At 44.2% G+C, this 12,237-nt stretch overlaps 1 protein-coding gene across 4 annotated transcripts in view; it reads right to left on the bottom strand.

Annotated features, from left to right (window-relative positions):
- Positions 1-7,874: 7,874 nt before the first annotated feature.
- LOC109933610 (serine/threonine-protein kinase 38-like) overlaps positions 7,875-12,237 on the bottom strand; it is a 98,472-nt gene continuing 94,109 nt past the window's right edge. For all 4 annotated transcript variants that reach the window (XM_048607729.1, XM_048607728.1, XM_048607727.1 and 1 more), the window contains 2 exons: positions 11,955-12,046; positions 7,875-9,578 (listed from right to left, as the gene is read on the bottom strand). In XM_048607729.1, the coding sequence (XP_048463686.1) occupies positions 9,451-9,578; positions 11,955-12,046 (220 nt within the window). In that variant the 3' untranslated portion in view covers positions 7,875-9,450. The remainder of the gene's footprint in view (positions 9,579-11,954; positions 12,047-12,237) is intronic.

Here is a 12,237-nt window from a genome sequence, read left to right as displayed (position 1 = left end):
GTTGTTTTGTTTTTTTTTTTTTTTGCTTCTTTTAAAATTCCGGTGCAATCACTTCCGACCACTGCTTTTCAATCAATTTTGAATTTTGGTTAATTGTATGAAACAAATGTCACTTTCCCAAACGAGAACCTAAATCCTGATTCTGTTAAAGTGGAGGATTATGTGTTAAGATAAAGTAGGTCAGTAATGAGGATCAGTAATCTTGTCTCAGGAGCATGCCGCCCTGACCCCCCACCACTCTCCTTCCACCATCTCTTGCCCCCCACTGCCTTCCCGCCAGAATTTTTCTTCTTTTTCTTTAAATTCTGTCCTTATTTTGGTCCATAACAAAAGTAAAGAACTCCTCTTTGGAAAACCAAAGATTAGTGCATGTTTTTGAAAATGAGTAACTCCACGCTCATTGGAAGTAGTGTTTACACAGCTGCCTGCTAGCTGAGTAAAATGTCAATGTCATCCCCTTGGAAATAGTGACTATAGCATAGTAGAATTTAGCATTCTTTGTGAGAGGGAGGAACTTCTGTTGGAAACAATGGGGCTAAGCTGCTTAAGGCTGATTACAAAGGAATAAAGGCAGTACTGGTTGGAGTGGACTGGCAAAGCAGTTTAGCAGCAAAATGGTCAAGGATTAATAGCAGATATTTATGAAAATAGTTCATGGCTCATAGCAAAGACACAGTCCAGTCAGGCAGAAGGATTCTAGGAAGGGATGAATGAACCATGGATAATCAAGGAAGTTAAGATTTGTTTTGTTTTTATTGTTCTAAACCCCAGTGAGTACAGGCTTTATCTACTCAATATCTCGTCATAAAACACTCCCTTCATATGTGGAATCAGCCTAGTGAACATTCAATACCAGTCTATCTTTGCCTAGTGAGCAACTTCCACATTACATTTAAGACTGCAAAAACAAAATGCTTTTTAAAATCCTATTTGCTGACTAAGCTTTGAACGACTTGTGTTAATGTCTGCTGCTGTGGTGCTAAATGTGTTTAATAACTGCCCTGTGAAGTGACTTGGTGTATAGGATGGGCTGAAGGACTAAAATTGTTGATGATATTCCACAAGCCGTGCGGCCTTGCATGAATCCTGTGAACATTTCTGTACATGCTGAAGACGGCATAATCAAAGTTGCTTTTCTGTACTGGGTGTTTGTTACACTGTATAAGGGAAGGAGCTTCATTCCAAGTCATCGGACTTCACCTTGGACCAGGATTCTGAACAGTGCCAGGAACAAACCAAAACCTCCAGACCAGCCGTTATCGAGGGGTCCCCAACGGGCAGGACGGCATGGGGCTTTCTTTTCCTTCCTTTTCCATCTTTTATTATTACTCAATAAATGTTCATATTTAAGCAAATTGCTATTCTCGAGTCTTCTCTTAACTATATTTAACCAAATTCAAAAAGAACCACTTGGATACACCCTGTGATCCAAGACACACAAGATGTCTGACACTAACCTTTTCTAACGTTAACTGTATTATAAATATGGATTGTTCAGGTTAATGGATTGAAATAGCTATTGATTAACTTGTGCTCCATCATCAACATAGCTCTGCTCCATTTCCCTAAACTGCTTCAGTTGTAGTTTTCATGCTTATCTCCAGAATTTACTGAACCAAAAATATCAACTAAAAGTTGGCACATTCTTTGAGAATCTACAAATAGGGGCTTAAAACTTCCCCTTTCACCCTGGAAAAGTGACAGTCCAGCAGCCTGGAAAATATTGTCCCTTTCTGGATATTACTTTTCACCTAATGAGGGAGGCAGTGCTTCAAAAGCTTGTGATTTCAAATAAACCTGATGGACTATAAGCTGGTGTTGTGTGATTTCTTTGTCCAGGCTGGTCCAACAGCATCTCCACATCACATATAATCCTCAGTCTGTCACCTGGTTGCATGAGTGTTGTGGTGCAAACAATATCATAACGGTGTTAAAGTCAGTCAACATGAGCATCACAAGATCCCTTAAACCGCAAATGAACCATCACATTGTTCAGCCATGTTTTTTTTTTAAAAACTGGAACAGGCATTTAGGATCTCACTTTATTACCTTATTTCAAGGAACTAATTTTGAAACCCTACTTCAGTTCTGCAGCCATTACCAAGTTTGATTACAGTACAGAGGTAGGTGGGAAGGCACACAGAGGACAATACAAAGGAAGAGTGATATCAACAGGTTACATGAGTGGGCAGAAACACATCACATGCAATATAATACGGGGAAATGTGAGGTAATGCCCTTTGGCAGGAAGAATAGAGGAGCTGAATATTATTTAAATGGAGAAAGACCAGAGGAAGCTGCAGTACTGAGGGATTTGGGAATTCTCATCCACAAAATACTAGCACCCAAGATTAACAGCTCAGTAAAGTCAAATGGAATGCTGGCCTTAATTTTGAGGGGAATGGAGTATACAAATGATGAGGTTTTGCTAAAACTATACAAAAGGTACTGGTCAAACCACAACTGGAATACTACAACTCAGATTGCTGCCTGGAGTCACATGTAGGCCAGACCAAGTGAAAATGGCAGAATTCCTTCAACTCTATGACAATAGTGAACCAGGTGGACTTCTATAACAATCGACATGAGGGAAGGTCATGAAGTGGCTGAAGGTTGCTGGGCCCAGGACACCACCCCTGACAATCTGGGGTTGTTATGGTGCAGTGGTAGTGTCCCCACCCTTGGACCAGGAGGTCCGTGTTCAAGTCCCAACAGCTCCAGAGGTGTGCAATAACAGGTTGATTGGAAAATTAGGTTTTAAAAAAAAACTACAGCTCTTGTGATGCAGTGGTAGTGTCCCTACATTTGAGCCAGGGAGGTCCAGATACAAGACTCACCTGCTCCACAGGCGTGTAAATAACATCACAGAGCAGGTTGATTAGAAAATATTTGCCCTGCAGAACTCCTGGAGGCAAGACAACTGACCTTCACAACCACAACCATCTTCCTATGTGCCAGATACAATCCCAATTCTGCTGCTGTTGATGGTCCATAGTGTTTTGTGAATGCCCAGTCTTGAAGTTGTTTGATCTGTTCAAAGTCTGTCCCTTTTAGCACGGTGATAATAACTTCCATCGTGTTATGTGGTACTATCAATGTGAAGGCACGACTTTGTCTCCACAAGGACTATGCGGTGGTCACTCTTACCAATACTGTCATGGACAGATACATCTGCAGCTGGCAGATTGTTAAGGATGAGGTCAAGTATGTTTTTCCCTCTTGTTGGTTCCCTCACCACCTGCCGCAGACCCAGTCTAGCAGCTATGTCCTTTAGGACCCGACCAGCTCGATCAGTAGTACAGCTGCCGAGCCACTCTTGGTGGTGGACACAAACTCCCACTGTCAGTGCTTCCTCCAGGGATGGTATGTGATAAGCAGGAGGAGGTTTCCTTGTCCATGTTTGACCTAATGCAGAGGGGTTCAGCGTCAATGTTCAGAATTCCCAAGGCATCACCCTCGTGACTGTATATAACCTGTGCTGGGTCTGTGGGATAGGACAACATGGTGCACTGTAATGTACAAAATATTAGGCCATTGCATTAAAGGGCAGTAGGGAACCGGTCAGAATTTTGTGACAATGGTTTCATGATAATTAGATTTTTAACACCGGATTTTATTTGAATTCAAACTCCACCATCTGCCAGGTTGGGATATGAACCCACACCCTCAGAAACAATACTGAGGTCTATGGATTACCAGGCTAGCGATATGATTGCCTTACCTTTGTGACATCCAATCAGTGAGGTATATCATTCAGGGGTGGTACAAAGTTGGAGATCGAATCCTGAACACTGCAGTTCCCTCCCTCTGATCTACAGCACTCTGTGAAACTGGGTCCTCCTTTGACTACCAGTAAAAATGACCAGAAAACTTTCAAATGGGTATTAAAATTCTGGTTGGTAACCTGTGGTCCTTTCCTGGTCTTGGTTACAATGACTTCAATCCACACCAGCCTGGTTGTCATTTAAATGCCCACTGAAGCAGCAGGAAGTCAGCTTTATACAAGCTACTGGAGAGGGTAAGAGTATGTGGAGGTGACAGCCTGATGGTATTATCGCTGGACAATTAATCCAGAGACCCAGGAAATGGTCTGGGAATCTGGGTTTGAATCCTACCACAGCAGATGGTGAAATTTGAATTCAATAAAATTTGGAAATAAGACACCAATGATGACCATAAAACTATGGCATGGCTCAGTGGTTAGCACTGCTCCCTCATAAAGCCAGGGACCTGGGTTGAATCCCAGCCTCGGGGTAACTGTCTGTGTGGAGTTTGCACATTCTCCCTGTGTCTGCGTGCATTTCTGCTGGGTGCTCCTGTTTCCTCCCAAAGATGAGCAAGTTGGGTGGATTGGTCATGCTATATTGCCCATGGTGTTCAGGGATGTGTAGGTTAGGTGCATTAGCCGTGGGAAATGCAGGCTTGGGGGAATGGGTCTGAGTGGGATATTCTTTGGAGGGTTGGTGTGGACTGGCTGGGCTGAATGGCCTGTTTCCACACTGAGGATTCTATGATTCTAACTCCCTTCCTCAGTAATAGCACTATGGTGTATTTTCACCATCTTAACAGGGTATTGTTTAAATTGTGCTGCAGCTTTCTGCAGTTCCCTTAAAGGGACTTGGGAGGGTTACTTGTGCATGAAACACAGAAAGCTAGCACACAGAGGCAGCAGGTAACCAGGAAGCCTAATGGAATGTTGGCCCTCAATTCAAGGGGGTTAGAGTAGTGGGGAAGACTTACTGTAACTGGACAAGGTGCTGGTGAGGCTACATCTGGAGCACTGTCGGCAGTTTAGGTATCTCACAAAAGATATCATTCTTCTGGAGGCCGTTCAGAAAAGGTTCTCCAGGATGATCTTGTCTTGTGAGCAAGGACTAAACAGGTTGGGACTCAACTCACTGGTGTTTAGAAGAATGGGAAGTGATCTCATTGAAATACACAAGATTCTTAAGGGGCTTGACAGGGCAAATGCTGAGGGGATGTTTCCCCACATGGGAGAGTCTAGGACCAAAAGGCGCAGTTTCAGAATAAAGGAGCACCAATTTAAAATACCAAGATGAGGAGTGATTTCCACTGAGCATGGAGTGTCTTTGGAACTCCTTGCCACTGAAAGTTGTAGGGGCAGAGTCCTTGTGTATATTTAAGGCAGAAATAGATTCTTGATCAGGCGGGGAATCAAGTGTTACAGGGAAAGGGCAGGAAAGTGGATCAGCCATGGTCCTCTTGAATGGCACAGCAGGCTCAAAGGGCTGAACAGCCTATACCTGTTCCTATTTCTTACCGTCATGTGGCAGTTTAGAGGGACAGAGGGATCTTGGGATGCTTGTTCACAGATACCTGAAGGTGGCAGAACAGGTTAATAGGGTGGTGCTGAAGGCGTACAGGACACGTCTTCATCAACTGTGACAGAGATTTGTAAAAGTGCAGGGAGGTCATGTTGGAGCTGTACAGGACTTTGGTTAGGCCACAGCTAGAGCACTGGTGCAGTTCTGGTCACCACACTACAGGAAAGATGTGTTTGCCCTGGAGGGTGTTTAGGGGACATTCACCAGGATGGAGCAGTTTAGCAACGAAGAGAGGCTGGATAAGCTCAGGCTGTTTTCTTTAGAGCACAAAGTTGTGGGGTTCCTGATCGAGGCGTATAAGATGATGGAGGGCATGGACATGGTAGATAGAAAGCAGTTGTTCCCCTTAATGGAAGAGTCTATAACAAGGGTGCATAACCTTAAGGTGAAGGGCAGGAGGTTTAGTGGAAAACATTTCTCAGCCAGAGAGTGGTGGGGTTCTGGAATGCACTGCCTGGGAGGGGAGTTGTGGAGAGAACCCTCACAACCTTTAAAAAGCTGGCTGAGCACGATGTGACATAACATTCAAGACCACGGCCTAGTGTTGGAGTGTGGGACTAGTGTAGATGGTATGGTATTTCTGGCAGTACAGACTCAATGGGCTGAGGGGTTTCCTGTGCTGTTTGATTCCATGGCCATGATCTGACAGTCAAGGACCCACGTCGTTTGAGAATTACACCAGAATTTTGCTTTGACGTTTAATGAAAAATATCCATTTATTCAGTTGTGTTCCTGTTTTCATTATAAAATTTAACAGTAAATATCTAGTGGGTGGAAAGGTTTCAGATTTCTGAAGAAGGGTCTAGGCCCGAAACGTCAGCTTTCCTGCTCGGCCTGTGTTCATCCAGCTCTACATCTTGTTATCTCAACATGGTGCCCTGCTGGCGTCAAGGAATAATGCAACTTTTTCCAAGTCCTCCAAGATGATTTGTCAAGGGCTTGGCTGAATTCTGTACTGACTTCACTGGTGTTTCTACAGAAAATGAAACACTGACAAAGGCACAAATCGGATCTAGTTAATTACACAAACCGGGGCCTGGCTTGGTGGACATTTCCTGAAGGTAAGGTTGCAAACTGCTCTTGGATGTCAATCAGGGAGGACTCACACAATAATCCCCCACCTCTGCTCCCACTCGCACTGAAATAGGTCACTGCTCAGGTCCATCCTGTAGATGCTCTACCGTTCTGCAGCTAATTTGGAAAGGAAAAGAATCTTCATTGCAAACTGCCTTGTTCTCTCATCAACCAAATCATTTTTGTAACTAAAAAGCAGAAGGAACGTTCAAAGTAAAATGAACAAAATTCAGAGTTGAGGCTCAAACTTATATTTCCCCAGATTTCTAACAAATTTCCAGAAATCGCCTAGAAATTAGTTTCCAATTCTTGGAGACACAGGTCAAACTGGAGGGTTGGCAGAATTTCTTTCCTAAGTGCATAGTCCATTAATCACCCATAGTTGCTAGACAAATGAGGAAGGCAGCTCAGTGGTTAGCACTACTGCCTCACAGGCCCAGGGACCTGGGTTTGATTCCAGCCTTGGGCAACTGGAGTTTGCATGTTCTTCCCTGTATCTGCGTGGGTTGCTTCCAGGGCTCTAGTTTTTTTTCTGCCCCCCACAGTCCAAAAAAGTGCGCAGGTTAGGTGGATTGGCTATGGAAAATGCAGAGTTAAAGAGATGGTTGGAGAGTCAGTGTGGACTTGATGGGCTGAATGGCCTGTTTCCACACTGTAGGGATTCTCTGGTTGCCTTTAGTGCTCATTGCAGGAGAAATCAGGCCACAGCAGCCCACTTGATTGGCACTACATCCAGCATCACTCCTGCTCAGTAGCAGGATACAGGACGCACTGCAGAAATTCACCAGAATCCTCAGACAGCACCTTCCAAACCCAAAACCATTTCCATCTACCTGGGCAAAGGCAGCAGATGCAGATGCATGGGAACACCACCACCTCCAAGCCACTCACCATCCTGATTTGGAAATAGGTCAACCTACAGCACATGGAGAGGTGCGGTTTAAGGCGGCAGCTCACCACCACCCTCTCAAGGGACAATTACACTAAGTGATGCCCACACCCCAGCAATAAAAATCCAACCACTTCACGGGAAAGTGGAGGGGTTCGGGAGGAAGGGAGAAGTTTCTTTTTTAAATTTATGGGACATGGACATCACTGGCTCGGCCAGCATATACTGCTTATCCCTAGTTGCCCCTTGAGAAGGTGGTGGTGAGCTGCCTTCTTGAACTGCTACAGTCCACCTGCTGTAGGTTGACCCACAATGCCCTTAGGGAGGAAATTCCAGGATTTTAACACAGCATCAGTGAACAAACCCAGGCTCTGACAGCACCCCTTTCCCCCCTCTTGTATCCACTGTATTTATATGGAGTGCCGGAGGAAGAGAAGGGGAAAGAGAAAGGTGAGGGACAGTAGAAAGAAAAAAAAAAAAAGGGGGAAGGAATTGGAAAAGGGCAAAGAAAGTGGTGACATGTGGCAGAAAATAAGAGCTGTAGTTTATCACATTACTCCAAACAATTAAAAGAGAACTGTCAGAAAACAGCTTTATTATTCAACTTTAAAAAAAAGTACAACATCTCAGTAAAGAATGTTCCCAAAACTGATTTGTAGGATTCCAAGAACAAAGTCATCCTCAGAAACAAAACTTCATGTCCAACAACAAAGATCTTTGGTTTGCTTTTAAAATAAAAATAGAAGAAAAAGGAAGTCTGCTACGCGAGAAAGTGGCACAATGTCACACAGAGTAACAGAAGATACTGACTCAATCTAAAGGGCCTGGCAACAAGACTTCTACAGGTTACAGACACACACACAGACACACACAGGATACCGGGTCCACACACAGGCAGACACACTGGCATCTTTGCTGGTCCGTCTCGCGCGCACACACACACACAATATATTCGGTGAGGATTTCTTTGCAGTCCAAATAGGTCCAAATTGGCTCTGGTAGTTTAATTACATGGGGAGATAATATTGCAAGAGTCCAGGGTGATTTGCAAACAGCAGCTTCCCTGATGCAATTACACAAAAACGGCAGGCGATGAGTTTAGTGTTGAGGTGACATTGAACTCGCTGCTGTCCCTCCACAGAAAGAGGGACAGAGAGAAGTAAATTCTGTGTTAGAGGGAACTGACAGTGTGGGGAGAGCTGAAAGTGGGAAACACAGTCTTGTATTTATATAGCACCTTTCAACTCTCCAGGACATTTCAATCAATCAATGAAGGATGGGGAGTACTGTTGTAATGTGGGTAGCATCCCAACCAATCTGTGCACAGCAAGCTCCCACAAACAGCAATGTGGCAAATGACCAGATTTGCTTTCTGCCATGTCAATCAACAGATAAAATACTGATCCAGGACTTTAGTGGGAAGCACCACTGCTCTTCCTCAATGTAGCACCACAGGATCTTTATTGGCTAAGGTCAGAGGCCAGACTGGATCCTCCTGTGTAACATCTCATCCAGAAAATGGCACCTCAGGAGTGCCCATCTGGGTCATGGTTCAGGTATCGAGCCCAGAGCCTTGAGCCCATCAGAATCGAAGGCAGACAAGGAATTTCAAATCGGTGGGGCTGGGGTGGGGTGTGCGCAGTCGGGTTTTATAGTCTATTCCTTACAGGTGCTGCACAGCTTCAGTACAATCACAATCTCGCAAATGCACACTCATGGTGCAACATTCCACCAGATTTCACAACTCTTGGTAGAAACTGCAAGCCCTCCATCCACACTCGCTGGCACATGCAGCTTAAACACAGCCACATATCGGAACACTGCATCCCAACAGCACACATGCACACACACGCTCACACACACACACACATTAAATTAAAAATATCCAACAGTGGCCGCTGGTTTTAATCCATCATTGAGGGAGTGAATCCATGCAAGATGCAGCGTTCTTTGTTCTACGAACAAGTTCAAATAAAAAGTAGATACTGAGCTGCAGGGAACTGTAATCCAGCAGAACTCTGGTTGACCTGGGAGTTTGGGGGATGTGTAACAGTGAGTCCTCAGGGTGGAGGTGGGAGGAGAGGAAAGGGGAAGAGAGAGGTGCACACGCACACACAGGTCATTGTAACCCTCCAGCAGTCTTCAGGATTTCCCCACCTTCATGTATGATGGGATAGTTCCCCGAGCAGTCAGGCCCTCGAACCTCTTGTAGGTGTAGTTAATGAAGACCCAGTCTTTAGATTTATAATCCGTGTCAGTCATGTTGGGCGCTGAGATAACAAACAAAAAAAGGAAGGAGACACATTTAGCCTCAACTAAAGGACTTTGCACCAACACAACACTGAATGACGGAGCGGTTATAGCATTGAAGCAGGCCATTTGACCCATTATACTAATACTGGCCGTTTGCAAGAGCTCATCAGCTCATACCATTCCTCCTCCTCCTCCTCTTCCTCCTGTGCTGCTGACTCTCATGTGGCCAATAGTAGGTCTAATGAGTTAGAGTTAACTAAATGAACAAACTTGCATTGATATGGCACCTTTCACATCCTCGGGACACTCCAAAAGGCCGCACAGCCAATGAACAATAGGAAGAGGAGGAAGTTACTTAACCCTTGGAGTTTGAGCACCAAATGTTCACTGAGATACTAGCTCCACACGTTTACCTTCACTTAAAAGAAACACATGATTGGGCTCAGATTTAAAATTAATTACTGATTCAGCAACAACTACCAATCAGTTATAAACAGAATCACAAACTTGGACTAGTCTCCACCTGAAGAAGTACAATCTATAATTTCACTAACACCTACATTAGCGGCTGAGTCGGCTGCAAAATAAGTATTAGGTCACCCACAAGAAGCCAACTCAAGCGGTTTCTCCTCAACGAGGTCACGGCCACTTTTACATCGACCTAACAGTGAGCCTTCTTTTGAAGGAAGTACCCTACGGCTGCTTAGCCTTCAAATAAAATCATTCATCCAGGCTGGGCCAGCGCCTGAGAGTCAACCCCATTGCTGTGGGTCAGGAGTCACATGGAGGCCAGACCAGGTAAGGATGGCAGATTTCCCTCCCGGAGGGACATTAGGGAAGCAGCCAGGTCAAATGGCAGAGGTTATTGGTCACCATTAGGCCAACCGTTTATTTAAGATTGTTACTGAAAGTCAAAAAAAATAAATCACATGACACCAGGTTATAGTCCAACAGGTTTATTTGAAATCACAGGCTTTCGCAGTGCAGCCCCTTCGTTAGGTGAAGTGAGAGAAGAGCACACAGGCAGAGAGTTTATAGGCAGAGAGATCAAGGGCAGAGAGATTAGTCAGTGTGGCATTTTATAAATTCCTGCTTTCGGAATAAAACCTGCCTGATTCCAGTTTAAAACTCGGACAGATTCTGAACAAGGCCTCACACCTACAATTCAGTGTCTGATCGGAGATGTCATCTTTTGTTTATTCCTATCGCTCTGCTTATGTGAAGTTTGAAAAGTTAGGCAGACACTGATAAAACCTTCAATAATCCTCGGGGCAGTGACTTGAAACAGATTCCAGAATTTGCATCTTAAATCAATCGAAATTTGCTTCTCCTTTCTAACACAGTTCTCCATATCCTGCTTCTGCAATTTCTAGAATGCAGGAATGTACGAACGATTAAAGATGCAACAACAGGCAGACAGCTATAGAGTCAGAGTAATAGAGCATGGAAACAGGCCAAGAACTGCTCATAAAGCTGTGAAAGTACCACAAATATCCAACCTTAAAGGCAACAGGACAGGTAGACAGGGTGGTTAAGGGATATCCGCCTTTATTAATCAAGGCCTTGAATACAAGACTCAGGGAGGTTATGATGGAACTGTCTATAACATTCATTAGGCCACAGCTGGGAGTACTGTGGGGTTCTGGTACCACACTATAGGAAGGATGTGATTGCACTAGAGAGGGTGCAGAGGAGATTCCTCACAATGCTGCCTGGGCTGGAATAGATCTATAAATTAGAGAGACTTAGATAGGCTGGGTGGTTTTCCTTAGAGCAGGAAAGGTTGAGGGGGATCTGACTGAGGTGTACAAAATTAAAAGGGGGGGGGTGCATAGACAGCGTTGATATGGAGAAACCTTTCCCCCTTGTAGAGGGCTCAATAACCAGGGATCACAGTTTTAAAGTTAGGAACAGGAGGTTTAGACAGGACTGAAGGAAAGTCTTTTTCATTTATAGTACGGTGGCTATGTTGAACTCACTGCCAAAAAAGGTGTGGTAGGGGCAGAGATGCTCAAAACATTGGAGTAGCATTTAGGTGAACATTTGAAACACCACAGTATACAAAGCCACGTGCTGGAAAATGGGATTAGAACAGATGGATGTTTGATGACCAGCATGGACACAATGGGCCGAACAGCCTCCTTCGAAGCTTGTAAAACCTCTATACCTCTGACGTACAGAAATAAAGTTATAAACCAGGTAAAACAATCAATTCCTTTCTTTAAAAAGAAAGGACTAGTTGTATAATATGCATATGACAAACCTTAACAATTGTGCCAGAGATTCCTTCATGCTTTTAAAACATTTGGCCTTTAATTTAACATTTAAAACATGGCATGTTTCAGATTCCCAAGTGAAGGATTTAATGTGCAGTGAATGTAATTCCTTCATACCTGGCTGCAAGATGTCCGACTCAGGAAATTCGTCAAAGTTTGAAGTATCGTCAATACTTCGGATATTAATGGGAATCGCTGCTGGCCTCTCCCTGTTAGAGAGAAATTGCGCACATCTCAGAGCCATCAACTTTCAATTCAAACTTCCCCTCTCAAGCACCTGCAACAAAAGCAACTTGCATTTGTATAAAAACCGAAAGAACTGCGTATGCTGGAAATCAGGAATAAAAGCAGAAGTTGCTGGAAAAGCTCAGCAGGTCTGGCAGCATCTGTGGAGAAAGAA

Source organism: Rhincodon typus, chromosome 18 (genome assembly GCF_021869965.1).
Source record: "Rhincodon typus isolate 14 chromosome 18, sRhiTyp1.1, whole genome shotgun sequence".
NCBI lineage: Eukaryota > Metazoa > Chordata > Chondrichthyes > Orectolobiformes > Rhincodontidae > Rhincodon > Rhincodon typus.
Note: the sequence above shows the minus strand (reverse complement) of the source record. Positions and strands in the feature narration are given on the sequence as shown.